Below are 20,822 nucleotides of genomic sequence, written 5' to 3'. Positions count from 1 at the left end.
TCAGGTTCCAGTGACTAGCACAATGTCCTAGAATGCCACACTTGTGGTTATTTTTACATGAAATGATTGCCCTGTTTTCCACTGTCTCACCTGAAATCACTTCAGCATGATTCTAAATGGAACACCTAGGCTGGCCGTTCCAATGTGGTAAACACAAAGATGAGAGCTTATTACCTGTATCTCCTGGTTCAGCTTGGAGACAGTATGCTCAGTGGATTCCTTCAGCTTCAGAAGTTTGGACTGTTCATGTAATTTCTTTTTCAAATCAGCTATTTGACCCTCCAGCTCTTGGAGACGTTTGCGGCGGCGCTCACTCAACCTAACACAGTTGTAATAGGAGTGAAATGGCTGATTCTAAATATGTAACAAAGGACTCCCAGGTTTACAACTTTAGATACAGTCTTCTTTAAAATAGTGAATACAACCCACCCAAAAGAAACTTGCTCACTTCACTAATGAGAGCTTCAATTCAGAATAAGGCAATACATTTTTGAGTATACAAAAATGAACTGCTTCAAATATACTCTCCCACCACTAGTGTCCAAAGGAAGGAAGTCACCTTGTTTTAGCTGTAAGGACTAATCCTGATGATTATTATATAAGTTGGAGACAGAAATTAAGCATTTAACATAACTCTAAAGAACATGAGGTTTAGATTCAAGAGAAAATGAAAATAATTGTAAGGAAGAGCAAAAGAGGCTCTGTCAAAGGGAACAGTCTTAAGGGAAAGGAAAGGGTTCTGACTGCCTGTCTTCGTTTTATTCTTAACTAATCACTGGATGGTTACACTGATTTTTAATTATTAACTTGGGCGTTAATTTTATTCACAAGCAAGGGCAGCAAAATTGTCGAGGAGGTCCTAAGATTTTTTTCAAGTGCTAGCTTACATTTAAGTTTTTATAAATCCTTCCTTGTTCACACCAGCCTGAATCAATGGCTCCTGCCTGTGAATGTTAATACTGCTTTTTCTTAACAAAGTAACACATAGTCACTGCTGAAAGCTGATTGAGGCACTAGTTGTTTTGTTATGTTATAGCATTCTTTTATTGCCATCCTGAGATGTTATTTTATTGGGACTGGGGCGATGGCTGAGGCGTTAACTGCACATGCTGCTCTTGCAGATGAGCCAAATTCAGTTTCCAGCATACACACTGGGTGGCTCACAACCATCTCTAAGTCCATTGTCCTGGATCTTATACCATTTTCTGTCCTCCATGGGCACCTGTACTCATGTGCACATACTACCACCCAATAATCAAATATAAGAAAGGAAAGAAGTCTCAATTATTTAATTTTTCTTCTGTCTAGGTTTCTTTCCCCTACCTACTAGGTTTAAATCATTTGGGGGCATTGGATGGGTCTTCTACTTCTCTATTCTCTCAAAATCACCTTATACATGGCAGAGACTTGGCATTTATTGACTTTATTCTTACTTGGCTTGGTTGGTATCCTTCTTGGCTGTTTGAAGTTCAAGAATCAATTCTTCCTTTTCCTTCTGTAGACTGAGAACTTCCAACTCTAGATTTTTAATGTTATCCTAGAAACATTACAGGTCAGAGAGAAGGAAAAGATTATATAGAATAGGAAGACAATTGATTCAACATTCTGTCTCCAGGAACCATAAATTATTTTTGAGGCAAGGTCTCATTATATAGCTCTCACTGGCCTGGAACATGCAAACTGGTCTCATAGAGCTCGGCCTGCGTCTGGATTAAAGCTGTATACTACCTGGCCTGGCCTGTGAATGACTTTGATTAATTTTTCTTCCCTCCCTCCCATTCTTTTCTGTCTTTCATTTTCTTTGAAACAAACAGGTTCTTATTCTACAGGCCAGTTTGGATTCTTTGCTATCCTCATATCTTACTTTCCCAAGTGCTAAGGTTACAGGGATTCCACACATCTGGCTTTATGAATTAAATTTTACTACTTCAATTCCACACTATAAATATTTCTTTTTGATTTAATGGAGAATAAACTTGTGTGGTAGCAAAAAGAAATTACTTGTGAAGTTCAAAGGCCTGGATCTGAATCTTAACTATAACACAAAGCATATCATAGAAAACTCCATGACGGAAGTCCCATTGAGGCCATAAACTCAGCACATAGACAGCACCCCTGCCCAAACTAAAACAAAGACCTAATCCATTAAAGTCCATAGTTCTGGGAAAGTCTCTAAATGCACCAACCTTGCCTTTTGGCTTCTGTAGTTCTGCTTCTGCCTAACTGTTCTTGTTAACTTAAGTATGTCAACTCAGAACATGGTTTTTGTGCATAAATGCTCACCCTGAGAAAGGCTCGAGGCTACATTGGGATCCTGAACACCTACCCAATGTGGTCTCTGGCAAGCTAATAAAGATTTTCTATTGGCTTCAACCCATGTCTGACCAGTTTTCTCTAGTGTATAACCCACAATGCTTTTTACCTTGGCAGGAAAACATTGCTTAGAAAGAAAACACTTGGACTGGACTAGTGAGATAGTTCACTAGGTAAGAACACTTGCTGTGAAAGTCATGGAAAGATGAAAAGAGAACATATGCTACACAAAGTCTTCTGATCTCTGCATATGTGTAGTGATGAGCGTGTGCACGCAAGCATACACTTTTTTTTAAAATTGGAAAACTGTCATTATTTCTTAGTAAGAGAGTTGATGATTTGTATGTGATTAAAAGGTATTATTTTTATTAAGAGTCTATTTCTTTTTATATTTGGTTCCTAGGGGAAAAGACTAGATACATTACTATATCTATAGCCACACCTCACTATTTATACTTCCTTATAGAGTAGGAACTACCCTGGAGGAATTTGTTTTCCATGTTTTTGGGTAGTATAAGTGAGACTTCCTAGTAATCTTTTATTGATCAAGTCAAAACACACTTGACCTGAAAAGGGCTGCCCTGAATGCCTTGCCATGGACAACTGAACTACATATTTAACCTTCCTCCTGCAACTCCACTAAAATGATGCAAAAAGTTGTATAAATTAACAAGCATGCAGAGCAGGGAGTATTCAAGACATAGCAACAGAGTTTGTTTCCGGAATGGAGACAGTTAAACTAGGATTCCTACAGGCTGAAAGCCAACAAGCAGCAAGCTGGTTTGTATCATGGAAACACAGAGAGGAGTAGAGACTTCCTTTTGGAGTGACTGAAACTTTCAGGCTGGACTGCCAGCCCAGATACAGCTAAAAGGACACATGAGGAGCCAGGATGCTTACATTCACTAAAGAGAACTGCATGACGAGAGACTGCTACTAACTCCCCCTTTCCCACCACCCCTACACAGCTATAAGCAGAGGAAAGGAGATTTCTGTGGGAGACTGACCAGCTCAGAACTTCTGACTGGCTTTAGTTCCTCACTCGTCTGTTTGTATAGCTAGCCAAAGATCAGCGGAAATTTGAGGAGAGTTCTTAAGTGAAGGCAAGATTAAAACATACAAAACTAAGGAAATGTGGAGGAAAGAGAGGCAGGGCAGAGAGAATAAAATGTTAATAAATTTTAATTCCTAATCTTAGATAGATAGTACATCCATAAAAAAAGGTTTCTATAAACAAGAACAATTCAGAGCTTCAATAAGAGATCTTAGGAATTAGTAAGCAAATAAAAATATTTACCAGAAGGGGAGAGCAGAATAAAATGGCAAGGACAAGGACATATAAAACAGGAGGGAAGAGGGAAGAAGAGCTTCGTGAAATCTCAGAGGTTCAATACCTGACTAAGGGGGGGGGGGTTGAAGAAAGAAAATGTGAAGTAACAATATCCAGGGAAAGACGACACACTGGGGAGTGAAAGGACCCATGTAGCACCAAGCACAATCAATGAGGAGTGAGCTATAGCAAGTTTATCACTGTAAGATTAAGTGATACTGGGAGACAAAAAAAATCCTGAGTTTCCAGAGGGAAAAACTCAAGATCATATGTACTTCTTCTTCTTTTTGTTTGTTTGTTTGTTTTTCGAGACAGGGTTTCTCTGTGTAGCTTTGCGCCTTTCCTGGAACTCGCTTTGGAGACCAGGCTGGCCTCGAACTCAGAGATCTGCCTGGCTCTGCCTCCCAAGTGCTGGGATTAAAGGCGTGCACCACCACCGCCCGGCCTCTTATGTACTTCTTAATAGCAACACTGGAAACAGAAGACAAAGGAGCAACACTTTTCAAATTCTAAACATAAACACCAGCGATAGGATTCTAAATCCAGCCAAGTGAACAAATGTAAGAATGAAAAGATCAACTTTTCAGGAATGTAAAGATTCATAACATTTTCCTTTCATGTATGTTTCCTGGGTGGAGCTGTATTTGACAGTAACAGAAAGGTACACCAAGTGAAATGAATTCCCAGGACGATAACCCTAAGTTGATGGCTAGGCAGTTAGACTAGGAAAGCAAACTAGGACATATCAACTAAAGGCCTGCTTATTAATTAGCAAGAGCCACTTAGACATATCATGAGGAAAACGTTTACCCAGTTATGTATTTAAATAATTCATACTACAACTTGGCCCATCTATCTACTAAGAGATGTGCCTATCTCAAAAACCACACACATTTATTAGAACATGATTGTTCGACAAGTAGGGACTACATTTATGGTAACATTATCAAACTATTACATGCTCATAGTGTACAATGAAACATTATATTAAATGAAACAAAATTATAGATTCCCTGTAATGAGAGTATCCTTAAGAAAAGCCAGCAATAGAATTCCAGGCACACTATGCACATCATCTTGTCTTCTCATTACCCAAAGTGGTGGCTTCTCTTCTTTCTATAAGTTAAACATGACCAACTACTGATTGAGAAAACACTTTACCTGGTACTGGAACTGGATGGGCTGTAGTTGGCTATCATTCTGAGTCATCTTCTTAGCTAGGGCCTCTTTCAATGCAAGTTCTTTATTCAACTCAACCAGCTCCTTGGACATCTGAGCTTGACGTAGAGCATGTTGAGTGCTGAAAACATCAGAAGACCTGCTGGTATTGGGACTGGTTTCCACTTGCTGGAAAAGACAATGATTTTGTGATAGCTATTCTTGGTTGTTAATTTGATTACATCTGGAATTAACTAAAACCTAAAAATGTCTGGGCACATCTATGAGGGATTTTTTGAAGTGAAAGACCCACCTCTAATCTGGACACACCTTTTGCTGGAAGCCTATATAAAGGATATTGAGGAGGAAAACATGCTCTGTTTGCCTTTCTCCTGCACTCACTGGCAAATCCATTCCTTCAATGGCATTAGAGCCTACTCCTTCAGAAATCTGGCACATACTGAAGACCAGTTGAGACATCTAGACTACTGGATTCCAACTACTGAATTCTTAGGCTTTCTGCACACTAGCAGCCACTGTTGGCGTGCTCTCTCTCTCTCTCTCTCATCATTCTATAAGTTCTATTACTGTAGCTCTCTCTCTCTCTCTCTCTCATCATTCTATAAGTTCTATTACTGTAGCTCTCTCTCTCTCTCTCTCTCATCATTCTATAAGTTCTATTACTGTAGCTCTCTCTCTCTCTCTCTCTCTCTCTCATCATTCTATAAGTTCTATTACTGTAGAGAACCCTAATACAGATTTGTAAGAGAAACAAGAAGCTGGAGTTCCTTAGATACTACTTCACTCTCCACAGCCATTTTTCCATCAGCAATACCTGTGTTCTTGAAACACTTAGAATTAAATATTGACCTTATTCCCTTGCTCATATAATACTCTGTAATATAGATCAGTTTTCTTGCTCCTCCCTATACTGATCTGACAAACAATCCTTACTTCTTTCATTTCATCTCAAGAGGCTCCTAAAGAAGAGAAGACACTGGACATGGCACTTTGGAAATGGAAAAAAGAGTCATTTATTCTGACACAGCTAACTTTTATTTCCTAATTTATCTCTTATCTTGCTTCACTCAGAATAAGAAAACTACTAATAGGTACTTGTTTCAGGGGTAAAAGGCTTCCTCAAGAAAACCACTGACCAAACTTTCATTTTTCACTTTGCTGTATAAGCTTAGTCAAAGTCAACATCAATACACCTTATCTATTGTTGTGATCTGAACACTCATTTCCTTTCTTTGTTTTATCCCATGGTCATCCCATCCATAGAAAAGCATATTCAAAAACATTCTCCTCCAGTGCTTTTTTTGACACTGTCACAATTTGTTCCTTTCCTTGTTTTAACTTATTGGGTAACTGAAACAGAATAGAAGGACCTAATAGAAAATAAGCCAGATTGAAAAATGACATGAGAAGTTCTGCTGCTCATTACCAGTTGGATTATTAGAAACAGATTTACTCTAAAGATTACTAGATTTCCAGCACATTCTAGGAAGAATGATAATTGCGGGTCCTCTTCCAGAGTCAAATGATCAATGAGAGGAAGCGATAGGAAGCAGCAGTGAGAGCTCCAGGTCCCACACAAAATGGGTCAATTACTCACAGTGTCTGCTTCCACTGCACTATCAATGGTGGCAGCTTCATCCTGTAGCAAAAAAACGTTCTGATTTAGGAAAAACAAGTCAAATTTACAAAAGATTTTGATACTGCTTGATTTTTTAAAATGATATTTTTAAAGTATATGCAGGGGTCATTTATGGTACTGGACTGATTTTGTGGTCACAGAGAACCTAACAGCTACGTGTTTCCATTTCCCACCTCTCAGGGACCTTTCTTTTTTCTAAAGGGTAATTGTGTAGTCTTTGGGGGGAAAAATAAGATCATGTGATAAGAGAGCAAAGATCACTGAGCCAGAGTGAAACATTTAACCATTCTAACAAGTCAAAATTTAACCCATTTTATAGACAGTTACACTTTATTTTTATGCTTCTACCACCAAGTCCCTATTAATGTACAAGCCTAGCCACTCCTTGTGGACAAATCCTCAAAAAACAAACACAAAATAATGGTAGTGCCTCAGGAAAGTAGATAGAATGAAGAGCTGGTTTGGACTTTTATTTTATAGCCACTCAGGATGGCAAGCTCTAACTGCACAAGGAAATTAATGTCCTAGATTGAGTACACCAGGAAAAAAGTGTACTCACAGTCACCCAAATGTCCTGTGGGCTCTGTTACTTGCATCATGTGAAGGTGCTGTAGTTACTAGGAATGAAAGAACAAGCACCTCAGGAGGTTAAGTTCCCTCGTAGAGAATGGCTAATTCTCTTTGTGGGCACTGGAACAAACACCCGGAAAGGGAACTGAAAACTACTTATTAGGAGAATTTGTTCATAGACGGTCACATGAGCAGCTCGGTTCTCATTACTGAACTTTTACACTTTACTTGGTACTGTAACACATACATTACTGCTTCTGCCTCAGTGATTCTGAAGCCTTACAAAGAAAGTTTGCTTCTCAGGAAGCCATATGGTGAAGGAGTACGCAGGAGAATTGTTGGCTGTGAAGGAGTTTAGGGTTAGAACATGCAGTGTCTGTACCAGCCATTGCAACACATAGATGCAATCTTAGTACCTTAAATGTCAGGAGATGGGCCTTTAGTGAGAGCTGTTTGTAAAGCACTTCCCTTGTGTTCCTAACCAATGAGGATCAAAGAGAACTCAAAGGAAGCTCCAGTGTTTCCACGTTCTTTCTCATCCTAATGTACACCGTTGGCAAGACTCCAAGTGTAGGGCACACTAAGTCCTTTGAAAACAGAGCACCAATCAAGGATGTGTTCAAATTTCAGTGTATTTCTATAACTCTCCTGGATTCTAACAGTTGAGAGTGCTGTCTTCTTTGGAACAGCCACTTGCAATGTAGCTCAGGCAGGCCTGGAATGCAAATTCATTGTCCTCCTGCCCCCATGCCCCAAGTTCTGGGACTACAGAAGTCACCAACATATCTAGCCTAAAGACTTTTCCTGGCACCATTAAGAGGTCAAACTAGATGTCTTTAGAGCCAGTGAAATTTCACAATGCGAACATTTCAGCTCATGGCTATGGTGATATCTTTTGTACAATCATAGAATGATTCTATTCTCACAATTCTAAATGTATAAATATGTAACAACAGGATTTGTTTCAGTCTAACAAGTCCATTTCTCCTCTTCTACACTCAATCTAAGGGTGCAACTTACAGTGTCTTTTAAGTAAAAGGTATGATTAGCTCAAGGTGACAGGGGAGCTAAGGCAGGGTACTTTGTTTACATTAAACAGCAGAGCATTCCAAAATAAAGTATGTGTTTGGAAAAGACATGCGAAAAACATCTCATGGACTCTGTCTTGGAGGTGGGGATATAAACAAAATAGTACTTGATTCTGCAGGAACTGAAATGACTGCCTGAATTTCCTCATAGGCTACTGCAACAACAAAGTTTGCTAGAATTAGATTTTAAGGGTACAGCTTGGTACTGAAAGTACCAGGAGGAAAGTCTAGGAACAATGGTTGCCTTCATAACGGAAAATGGGGTGTTCACCTGTCACTTAAAATAGTTTTAATTCAGAATGAAGGGCACATGACCTTATATTTGAAACACTTTGCTTTCACTGTTTTGAGTCTTAATGAAAGTCACAGGGATACACTGTTGTATATTTAAAAAAAATATGTAACTAGGAGGGTCTGTAGACAATAGAGAAGGAAAACTCTGATTCAAGAGTCCAGCAGGAGCCTTAGATAAAAGGGTTGACTCTGCTTAACTATGATGGTGGAGAGAAGCCAAGAACTTTATCAGCTTGTGGCAATCTGTAGCACTCGCCTATGTGTGTGCCAAGTGCATTTTAGTGGCAGACAGCAATTCTACAGAGTTCTTCTGAGCCAGTCACCACTAACAGAACTGCCTACAGGCAGAGCAGGCAGCCGATATATTGCCAAGTCTTCAGTGAAGATGATTTATTGTGTTAAGTTCATTCCATGGACTTGTTTCATCTTTCATGCAGTTCAGATATCAGAAATGAGAAGTATGAAACCCTCTAAAGTTGATGTGGCCACGAACACTGCTGCCCTGAGCCCTTACTGTCAAAGGTTGTAAATTTTGGCTCTCGTAGGCTTTTGCCATTTACACATTATCCTAACTCTGAGGTAACTCACATGGGTTCCTTACATAGGATGTTTCAGATATATTTAAGCAGAATTAGAAGTGGTAGCATTTATCTCTGTGCTAACCATTCTCCAACAAGTATTGAAAAATCTTCCCATTTTCTAAATTGCAATTACTCTTAACTTTTGGAAGTATTTCTTTTGCCTCAAGAAATGTTTATATGCTAATGTAAAAAAGGTTAAGACAGATGTTGAGAAGGTTCCCAGTGTCCATTCTCTTCAGTCCTTACCTCTTCCAATCCTTTGTTGTCATTTCTGCCAGTGATCATAAACCACAAAGTTTGAGTAAAGTTATTATTATTATTATTATTGTTTGTTTTTTCGAGACAGGGTTTCTCTGTGTAGCTTTGGTACCTGTCCTGGATCTCACTCTGTAGACCAGGCTGGCCTCGAACTCACAGATTTCTGCCTGCCTCTGCCTCCTGAGTGCTGGGATTAAAGGTGTGTGCCATCACCACCCGGCCAGAGTAAAGTTATTTTAAAGATTTATTTATTTTTATTTTAGGTGAGTATTTGCCCGTATATTATGTATGTGTACCATGGCATTCCTGGTGCCAGCAGAAGCCATCAGATCCCCTAAAACCAGGAACCAAACTTGGGTCCTTTGCAAGAGCAATGAATACTCTTAAATGGTGGCCATCTCTCTAGCTCCTGAATAAGAAGAAATTTGTATTCTCACTATGTAGCCTTGGGTGGCTTGGAACTTGCTATGTAGACCAAGTTGGCCTTGAACTCATTGAGATCCAGTTACCTCTGCCTTCCAAGTGCTGGGATTAACTCAATAAATTACTTTCCTTTGTGAAATAATTGTAAAATTACACCATTTCTCACTTCCCGTTCTTCCCTCCAAACTCTCCCATATATTCTTTCTTTCTTTCTTTCTTTCTTTCTTTCTTTCTTTCTTTCTTTCTTTCAAATTCAGTCTTTTTCATTGATTATTTACATGCATATATGTATATGTTTACACATATATATTCCGATATATAACCTGCTCTTTTGTGGGATATTTATACACTGTATAAAGATGTGTTGCTGTGATTGGTATAAAGCTGAATGGCCAATAGCTAGGCAGGACAGGATAGGAGGGATCTCCAGGGAAAGAAAGGAAGAAGAGAAGGATTCTAGGTGTGCAGCAGATGCCAGGGAGACACATAAGAGGTTGGACATATGGTAACTGAGTCACATGGTAGAATGTGGATTAATAAAAGGTTCATTTAAGTTATAAGAGCTAGTGGGACAATCCTAAGCTAATGGCCAAGCTTTCATAATTATTAAGAAGTCTCTGTGTCATTATTTGTGTGCTGGTGACCCTGATAAGAAAGTACTATTACACTTCTCACTCTGCATCTTCCTTGTATATAGGTTTTCATGGCTAATCACTTGGTATTGGATAACCAATTGGTGTATTTTTCTTGTGGAAGACTATTTCTCTCACTCCAGCATTCCTTAGTTGCCTATAGTTCTTTGTATAGGGTTGAGGCCTCCTAGGCTTTCTTCACCCTCCATCAAGGAAACTTCTCTTTTCAACAGACACAGATCATTACAGAAAATCACAACCAATCAAAATGCAGAGTTGTGGAGCCCAATCTCAATGGCTTCATTTACAAACCAACTCCTGTATGTAAGGCTCAGGGAACACTGTGGAAGAGGGCAGGGAAAGCTTGTAAGAGCCAGAAGATTGTAGAGTTTGCTCGGAGACCTTGTCTGCTAGGAATGGAAGAAAGTCTCAATAAAGTTAAAAAGAATCAGACAACTTCCGGAAAGGGATTGTTATCAACATGTTCCCAAGAAAGGGACATGAAAACTGGAACAAGCAAGAGTTTCACGGCAATTAACAGAAACTGCTACCTGAGCCAAAATACAAAGATACCACACACACACCTTTTTTCTTTTCATCGTATAAAGTTTCAATCTTTGGGAATTTATGTGGTGTTAGAGTCCTCCCCACAAGTGCATAAGCTGAAATACTGTCTTGAACCTCAACCTAAGTAACTTCCAATTAGCTCTTTCTGACAGTAATACATTTAGCAAGGTTGCATAATTAGTAAGTGGTAGAGCTGGCTAAGTCACAGTATGGCTGACTCTGGAGCCCAAGTTCTCTATTACTGTGCTCTGTTTCTCAGGTAAGTAAACTACAGTTTTGATCATAACTTTTCTATAGCATCTCTCATTCTAAAACACAGTCTAATGATTTTAGGTAAGTTTACTTACTTATTTTAGAACTGACGACCATAACCTAGTAGCGGTGTATTTTTTTCATTTACTCTTTAAATCTCTTGGATGATTTTGTCATAACATACTGAAAACTCTAGAAAAAAATGAACTAGCAAGACCAGACATGGGAAATTCACTGTTCTAGGAGACTACAAACCTCTTCCCAAGAGGAGCAGTGGCGCACGCCTTTAATCCCAGCACTTGGGAGGCAGAGCCAGGCAGATCTCTGTGAGTTCGAGGCCAGCCTGGTCTACAGAATGAGTTCCAGGACAGGCGCAAAGCTACACAGAGAAACCCTGTCTCGGAAAAAAAAAAGGGTGGTTCTTTTGTTTGTTTTCTGAAAGAGTATTGTTATATAGTCTAGACTAGCTTTAAAGGTGTGATGTTCCTGCCTCTGTTGAGACAGAGAGAGAGAGAGAGAGAGAGAGAGAGAGAGAGAATATCATGTCTTAATCTCATATCTACTGTGATGACAAGATTATAGGTCTACACTGCCACAGTAGTATTTATGTGTGTACATACACACACACATATACACCTATGAGTGTTTTAATGTTCAGCTCATATTCAATGTTTCATAATGACCACCTTCACTCAGTTCAGTTTAACTCTTTCAGCAGAAGTTCACAGAATTAATTAGAAATATGTATATGCCTCAAGAAATGAATGAAAGTGATAGTCTATTACAGTGCACCTACTTGGCTTAGAGACAGCTGAGTAATCACTTGTTGTAGGTTGCAAATTATCTCTATGTTTTCTTTTAATTCCTGGTCTTCCAACGTTTCCACTAGCTTTTGAAGATCCACTTTACAACTAAAAAATTAAGCAAATGAACACAAGAGTTAATCATACCACAAAGGCCAGATTACATATAAAGATGGTTTAAGTTGCTAACAAATATCTCATTGGAAACTTACGCTGCATGCTGCCTGAGTTCTTCTAGCTTGGCATTCATTTTCTCATTTGCTTGCTCTGTCTGCAACAAAGACCCGGGAGATCATTAGTGGCAGTATCTGACAGCGTCACCTAATTATGTTCTCTCCTCATCCCTGAGGATGAAAACCTAGGTAGAGGTTGTCTCTTTTCCTATAATAGAGGATTTTGTGGGCTTTGGTGTACAGTAGGAAATGGTCTTTCTTTTAGCATTCATGAAAATTAGCCCTAAGTTAACATGAACTATGAGGTAGAGTGTGAAGCCTTGATTCCAGAAAGAACTTGGCAATACTTCCTGGCATGTTACTCCCTGCTCTTTCAACCGCCTCCTACACTGTACTTAGAATTTTCAATTTATTTTATTTTTATGTAAATGAGTATTTTGCCTGGATGTGTACATCATGTGTGTGCAGTGCTTGGAGAGGCCTGAAGAGAGCCTTGCTGGCATTGGAGTTACAGAAAGTTGTGAACCGCCAGAACCTCTGCAAGAGCAACAAGTACTCTTAACTCTGTGGCCCAGCATTTAGAGAAGCAGTTCTCAATCTGTGGGTTGCAACCCTTTTGAAGGTTGAATGACCCATTCACAGAGGTTACATATTACACACCCTGTATATCAGATATTTACATTATAATTCATAACAGCAGCAAAATTACAGTTATGAAGTAACAATGAAAATGAGTTTATGGTTGAAACTCTCTATAACATGAGGAACTGTATTAAAGGGTTGCAACGTCAGGAAGGTTGAGAACTACTGGTTTAGAGCATTTAAAACATAAAATAACCTCACATCAATTTGAGCTGAGATTTTAAAAATAATTATATTGTCTGATATGGTAGGCTATTTTTAACAAGAGGAAGAAAGAAAAAAGGTAAGGTGCAAGAATAATGTTAGTGAAAAAATAAATGACAGAAGGCGTCTATGTTTTAGGAAGAATGATTATTTCAATCACAGAATTCGTGAGGACCTGGATGCTGCAACAGATTTGGGAAAGACAGTTCTGACAGGATATAAAACAATGGGCTTATCAGGAGCCACTGTGACACCCTTATAAAGGTCATACAGGTATGTGACTAGAATAACAAGCATCATCTACTGTGTCAGCCATGCTCACATACATACAAAGACATAAAATGTAGCACTGGAGTAGAAAATAAAATTCTCTTCATCTCATGTACACCTTTTGCTAGTCAAGGATCTTCCTTCTCCTTAACTAGAGAACAGTCATGCATGAAGTGTTTACATTACAGAGGTGCAGTTACATTTGGGTAGAAACTGTTTCACTTCTGGCAATAGTTGTACAATCTAGGATTTGAGTTGTACTTAGGCTAGTAAGAACACTGAAGTGAGAGAGCTCGCATGCATTGATCTAAGAGGTTGTGATCAGACAGACAAGTAGGATTTCAAAGTGGTGTAATCAGTCACGCAGCAAACCACTTATTTGGAAATTAACCATATGGAAAATTAATTCAAATGATTTCCCCAGATGTTATATTTCACCATGGCAGCTGTTAGGATGGGATATGAAATGTGAGAGCATTAGGGGAAGGGAGGAAGAGAATTTGAAGTTTCATGAAGGAACAGTTACCTGACATATATGGAATATTCCTTTACTGTATAATTCTTGGGACCAGAAAATGCTTCAGATTTCAAATGGTTTTCAGATTTGGGAATATTTGCATACATGATGAGCTGTCTCAAGAATGAGAACTAAGCATACACATGAACTTCATATGTCTCTATCCCACACATTTTTATAAACATAGTCTGAGGGTGTGTGTACACATGTTTAAACTCACAATGGAGCTAGCCGTCTATGTGATCCTAAGTGCTGGGATGATAGGAGTACACCTAGATTCTGCACACTGGAAAGCAAAGCCAGGGCTTTCTGCTGCCAGCCAAGCAGTGTACCAACTGAGCCATTGTCAGTACAAGTTCTTCAACTTCTTTGTCATTGGGACCTCTCACACAAGCTAAGATGGAGAAATTTCCATCATGGTGACATCATGCCAATGCTAGAAGAGTTCAATTTCGAAGCACTTCTGATTTCAGATTAGGGATGCTCAAGCTGCACTGAGGATAAAAATTGGGCAGGATTTAAGGTAACATAGGGATTTGCTTTTTTCCTTTGGGACATTTTATGACAAATCGATTTTAAAATGGGATAAGTGTAGATTAATTGTGGTGATATGTAAGTATTCATTGTACCATGCTGTATAAATGGCTTTTACAATAAGAATCATCTTAAATATTTTAGAGACTGAAGCTAATAAACGTTTGACATGTTGGGGCCTCACCAAAATGATCCTCTCTAACATCTGGGCTGTCTGACCAGCTGCCTCACTCAGACCACGACTTAATTTTTCATTCTCTTCTACCAGAGACTGATTCTTCTCCATCAGGGACTGTAGATTTTCTGATGGTTCCACACTAAAACAAAGAAAGTAAAATTTTAGAAAAATACATTGGTGGCCTGATTGGGGTAAAACAACATTACAAAAGGTCAAGGAAAGTGCCCAAGCCCTATTTATCCTTCCAGTCATGTAGTAGATGAAGAAAAACACTCACGTACTTAAAAATTTGGAAGAAGTAACAATTCAGAACCAGATAAGACTGTAATAAGCATAACTAACTTTTTTTAAATACACATTCTCCCATTCTCCCCACCCTTGACCCCTCATTAACAAATAAAGGGGCTGTGGAGATGACTCAGTGTCTAAAATGCTTGCTCTGCAAGCATGAGGACCCAAGTGTGGATCCCCAGCACCTCTGTCAAAAGCAAGGCATATCTGAAAGTGGCTGTAATTCTAGTGCTGGGAGTAGATAGGTAGACTCTGGATCTCAATGGTAGCCAGTCTAGCCAATCAATAAATTTCAGGTTCAGCGAGAAACTCTGTCATAAAACAAGGTTGCAAGGGGCTGGAGAGATGGCTCAGTGGTTAAGTGAGCTTGCTGCTTTTGCAGAGGACTGCAGTTGAGATCCCAGAATCTACACCAGGCAACTCACAACCAATTACCTGTAACTCCAGTTCCAGGGAAAACAATTCCCTTCTCTGGTGTCCAGGGCACTAGCACTCACATGCATTTAACACATACACACAATTATACATAATTAAAAATGATAAAATGAAGCTTAAAAAAAAAGGTGGCGTGCTTATAGAGGAAGGCACCTGATGCCAACCTCTGACCTCCCACACATGCATACATGGTGTTTTCACTTGTATATGCACACACACACAGAAGGGGGAGGGAGGGGGGAGAGAGAGAGAGACAAAGACAGAGAGAGACAGAGAGAGAGAGAGAGACAGAGACAGAGACAGAGACAGAGAGAGAGTGTGCTCAAGGAGCAGCTGTCCACAATCTCAGTAAAGGATATAAAGGATAGAAATGATCTCAGGAATACAAAATATGCCCTCTCACCCAGTTTTAACCTTCCATCAATGTTCAGATGTTAACTTTCTTAGCTTGCTGTTTATCAAAAAGTTAATAGCAAAGCCACACGATAAGGTTTCATACCAAACGGTTAAGACATTGCCAAGACTCTTAAGAAAGAATGTTTAATTCAAAGAATGGTTTAGAGTCTATTTTTTATTCCCTTATCATTAAATTGAAAACTTCCATGTCACTCACATAAGCCAAGAAGCTTCAAAGTAATGATACTTTTAATTCAATTTTTTCCTAAAACATTTCTCTAAGTGGAGAAATCATGCTTAACTGAACTGTTTATTTATTTTCCAAGAAAAATTTAGCATTTATGAGAAGGCTCTTCACTGCAATTTGAGGTTAATGCTGGAATACTTAAACACTACTAAAATATGTGAATACTTCCATAGTACCGTGTGCTAGGCTCTATAGTAAATATTTAGGCATATTAAACATTTCATTCTTACAACAGTCCCATTAAGTAAGTTCTTTTGTGACCCTCATTTCACGGTTGAGGAAACTGATATACAAAGAGGTTAAATAAGCCAAGGTCAAAGAACTAGGGGATGGCAGGAAAGCTGGGATTTGAAGTCAGCAGTCCAGTTTCAGAGGCCATACCCCAACTACTATGCCAACTGTACACTGTGAATATGCATTACTCTCGTTGGTTACTAAAGAACTGAGTGGCCTATAGCTGGGCAGGAAGAGATTAGGTGGAAGAGCAAGGCTAGCAGAATTCTGGGATCAAGAAACGTAGAGTTAGGGAGAGTCAGTAGGAGACACAAGGGAGCAAGACATGCTGAAGACAGGTAAAGTCATGGGCCATGTGGCCATATGTAGATACACAGGCATACAGAGAATACTGGACAGAAAAGCTCTCGGAGTAAGAAGGAAAAATGAATTCTTCCTAATATTGTACCAAAGGCAAGCCTGAACTAGAAAATGAAGAGGGACACCATGTCATAGGGAAGGGCTTAAAGGAGTAAAGCAGAAAGTAGGATTTGGAACAGGCAAAGATTAGGCAAAAAAGAACACACACACACACACACACACACACACACACACACACACACACACACACACCCCAAAGCAAAAGATCAGGGTTTAATTTCACATGCCATTTAGCTGTCAATGTTAGGAATTCAAATTTGCAAGTACAAGCAGACACAGAAATAAGAACAAAGGTTTTTTAGCAACACAGATCCTGAATCAAAAAGACACAGTGCAAGGGCAAAAGATAAAAAGACTCCAATATGTAAAATGTACTTTTTTGGGCTGGAGAGATGGTTCAGCAGTTAAGAGCACTGACTGCTCTTCCAGAGGTCCTGGGTTCAAGTCCCAGAAGCCACATGGTGGCTCAAAACCATCTGTAATGAGATCTGGTGCCCTCTTCTGACCTGCAGGCAGAACACTGTACACATAATACATAAATAAAAATCTTTTTAAAAAAAGACACAAAACTCTTTTTGGCCGGGCGGTGGTGGCGCACTCCTTTAATCCCAGCACTCGGGAGACAGAAGCAGGCGGATCTTTGTGAGTTCGAGGCCAGCCTGGTCTACGGAGCGAGCTCCAGGAAAGGCGCAAAGCTACACAGAGAAACCCTGTCTCGAAAAACCAAAAATAAAAGACGAAAAAAAAGGACGTTTTGTAAATAGCCTTATGACATGTTTAAAAATACAAATATACATTTTTGAGAAAAGCATTTTTATAAAATATTGAATGATGAATTGTATGATTATTTCTTGTAGTTTATTAAAGTTTTAATACATCTGTCTACATACCTGCGTACCATCTATCTATCTATCTACCCACCCACCTACCTATTTGTGTATGGGGTAGGAGACGACACACATGCGTGCTATAGTACATATGTGGAGGTTAGAGGACAACTTACAGGGGTTGTTTCCTTCCATCACATCAGTTTCAGGGAGCAAACTGAGGTTGTCAAGCTTGGCAATAAGCATCTTTACCAGCTGAGCCATTGCCTGAGTCTATTACTTTTTTTTTTTTTTTTTTTTAGCTGAGCATTGAACCCAGGGCCATATGCTTGCTAGGCAAGTGCTCTACAATGGAGCTAAATCCCCAACCTCGAATCTATTACTTTTAAAGGTGAAGTTTTTCTTTCTTGTGTGTGCATGTATGTGCGTGCGTGCGTGCGTTCGTGTGTGTGTGTGTGTGTGTGTGTGTGTGTGTGTGTGTGTGTAAGTGATGTTTGGGGGAAAAGAGGGATGAGACAAGTCCTTGCTATTTGTAGCCTAAGCAGTCCTTGAACTTATGATTCTCCTTCCTGCTGTAATCTGTAGGTGTGTACTACCACATCCAGCCTCATATGATTTCTTTTTTTTCTTTTTCTTTCTTCTCCTTTTTTTTTTTTTTTTTCCGAGACAGGGTTTCTCTGTGTAGCTTTGCACGTTTTTCCTGGAACTCACTCTGTAGACCAGGCTGGCCTCTAACTCGCACAAAGATCCACCTGCCTCTGCCTCCCGAGTGCTGGGATTAAAGGTGTGCGCCACCACCGCCTGGCCTCATCTGATTTCTTACAGTATATTCTAGAGAAGTCTGGAATGGTTGCTTTAGTCTCATTTTCATTAGAGTTGGAACAGGTTGGTGCTAAATGTAAATCAAGAGAAGCTAAGTCACTTGCTTTAAAATGGGTATGATAAGGATAGGCATTTAAGGAGTCCTTTCATAAATGCTAATATACTTTATCTAACAGTCTTAAAATATTACCATGAAACCCAGACTATAATAACCAAAGAATTTGGAAGAGAAAATTGTAGTAGTTTCAGGGAGATGAAATATGGCAACTTTAAGTTTTATACTTCATTCTTTTTTAATGTGCCATAAGAAACACATCATTTTTAAAATAAAGAGTAAGAATTTTTCAAAATAAGGATATTAAAAGAAAGTAAGCTCACATCATATAAAAGAACTACAAATACATAATTAAATTGCAAAACATAAGTTCTACAAGGAAACATGCTTAAGACCTTTTACTTTTTGATTTTATGTGTATGTATACATCTGCCTGTGTGCACAGGAAATCTGGGTGTGGGTGCCTACAGAGGCCAGCAGAGGGTGTTTTATCTCTAGAGTAACATACAGGTAGTTATGAGCTGCCCAGTAGGGTGCTGGGAATCAAATTGTGATCTTCTGCAGGAGCACTATGTGCTCTTAATCAGTGAGCCATCTCTCCTGCCTCAATGTGTATTTCATTTTTAATTTTTTAAAAAGATTAAATTTATATATATATAATGTTCTGTCTGCACATATTCCCATGTGCCAGAAGAAGGCACCAGATCTCAATATAGATGGTTGTGAACCACCATGTGGTTGCTGGGAATTGAACTCAGGACCTCTGGAAGAAACAGCCAGTGTTCTTAACCTCTGAGCTATCTCTCCAGCCCTCATTTTTTTTATTGTATGAAGAGGGTTTATTGTTTTTGTTGTTTGTTCTTCATTTATTTCTTCTTTTTTTTAAAAATTATGAAAGCTTGTCCTTAGTTTAGGCTTATACCTCTTTTTTTTATGCCATTTATTAAAGAAGGGAGGAGGTCTTAAATACAGGCTTACAGCACAAAGGGAGAACCCTGGAGGGCAGAAGTTCGCTACCGATATTTTACAATCTTGCACCTAAGCTGTTAACATCCAATATTCAGGGTACACAGACAAGGAACTTCCCTTAAGCATTCAGGAGGGTGGAACCTGGCAGGGAATTAGCATAGGGAGGATATCAAGGTCAAGGTCAGCAAGCAAGGCAACAGTTACCCAAAATGGGGGCCAGGGACCTACAGGTCCCCCCCTTTTACTAAAAAATGAGCTTCTGACTTAGGTTGCACGGGACATCAGCAGGTCACCTTACCCATCATAGAGACACCTGTCCAGGCCACACCCATAACCCATAAGAACAAAATAAAAGACTAGTAATAGAAGTACATTTGTAGTACATACCACAAGGGTGCTGTGGATGATTCATTGATAAATAAAACACTGATTGGCCAGTAGCCAGGCAGGAAGTATAGGCGGGACTAAGAGAGAGGAGAATTGGGAGAACAGGAAGGCAGGAGGGAACACTGCCAGCAGCTGCCAGGATAAGGAAGATGTAAGGTACCAGTAAGCCACAAGCCATGTGGCAAAGTATAGATGAATAGAAATGGGCTGAATATAAGAGTAAGAACTAGACAATGGTAAGCCTGAGCTAATGGCCAAGCAGTTTATTTTATAAGTGGGCTGTTGAACTAACAGGGCTTGGCGGGGGCTGGAGAGCAGGTCTCCAGCTACACAAAGGGCTAACATAATATGCTAAGAACGGATTAAGGGTTGCTTTCATTTAAGAAGCATCAAAATAAGTGTTAGTGACATATGAAGAAACAGGAAGCTTTGCCTACTACTGGCGAGAATGTATAGTACCTATGAACAGTACGGTAGTTCAGTTATAAAATTAAAAGCAGAATTAACACATGATTTAGCTATTCTAACTCTAGATGTACACTCAAGGGAATTGAAAGCTGTTTGAACTCATCAGTTTGTCAGAGCTGTTGGAAGGAACCAAGGTTAATGGATTAGAAATGGATGAACCAACTGCTACAACAAGTAGAAATGTACTTGAGACTTGCTTTCCTCCCTAGGCTGGATATGAGGCTTTGAGATTGGAAAGAGACCTAATAAGTTCCCAGGAAAGGCAGTGCTAGGATCTGTTTGAGAGTGGACCTTTCAGGCTGATGGGGACAAGGAGTTCTACGTGAGTTCATTGTGAAAATTTGAGGCTGGCTGGGGTCTTCTCGCTCCCTGGGACAGGCAGGCTCTAGAGTAGGGTCTGAGGATAGCCTGGAGGCTGGCCATCTAGAGGTTTGTCAGGTAGCACTTTAGCACTTTCTACTTCTGGGACTGGAGAGCTCATCTTTGCAAGGGAACTATGCTGTTGACTCATACCTCTGATGGGCCACTGCTGTGCCAGGCACACAGATGTGTACATTTATCCTTTTGTCGTCCTGCTTTTTCTACCCAACCCCATGTCACTGAGCTGTGCAGTTTCCCCTGTATTCCCTATTCCCTGTGATGTCATGCTTGAGTGGCCTTCCTCAGAAGCATCTTTGAATGCTAGGAAAGATAGATTTCTTTTTCCTCTCTTAGAACCATCAGTCCTGGCAATTCTGCTCTATGTCATTGTGTACAAACTTGGGAGAAGTGGTAAAATGCTCAAAAGGCTTTTTCCCTTATCCCTATATCCATGCAGACTTTTT

At 39.5% G+C, this 20,822-nt stretch overlaps 1 protein-coding gene across 1 annotated transcript in view; it reads right to left on the bottom strand.

Annotated features, from left to right (window-relative positions):
* Positions 1-20,822, bottom strand: part of Kif4a (kinesin family member 4A) — a 101,002-nt gene that overhangs the window by 32,392 nt on the left and 47,788 nt on the right. The window contains exons 10-16 of the mRNA XM_036175460.1: positions 14,454-14,586; positions 12,142-12,200; positions 11,923-12,037; positions 6,420-6,461; positions 4,805-4,990; positions 1,434-1,537; positions 175-319 (exon numbers count right to left, since the gene is read on the bottom strand). Coding sequence (XP_036031353.1) covers positions 175-319; positions 1,434-1,537; positions 4,805-4,990; positions 6,420-6,461; positions 11,923-12,037; positions 12,142-12,200; positions 14,454-14,586 — 784 coding nt within the window. The remainder of the gene's footprint in view (positions 1-174; positions 320-1,433; positions 1,538-4,804; positions 4,991-6,419; positions 6,462-11,922; positions 12,038-12,141; positions 12,201-14,453; positions 14,587-20,822) is intronic.

Source organism: Onychomys torridus, chromosome X (assembly GCF_903995425.1).
Source record: "Onychomys torridus chromosome X, mOncTor1.1, whole genome shotgun sequence".
Classification (NCBI taxonomy): Eukaryota; Metazoa; Chordata; class Mammalia; order Rodentia; family Cricetidae; genus Onychomys; species Onychomys torridus.
Note: the sequence above shows the minus strand (reverse complement) of the source record. Positions and strands in the feature narration are given on the sequence as shown.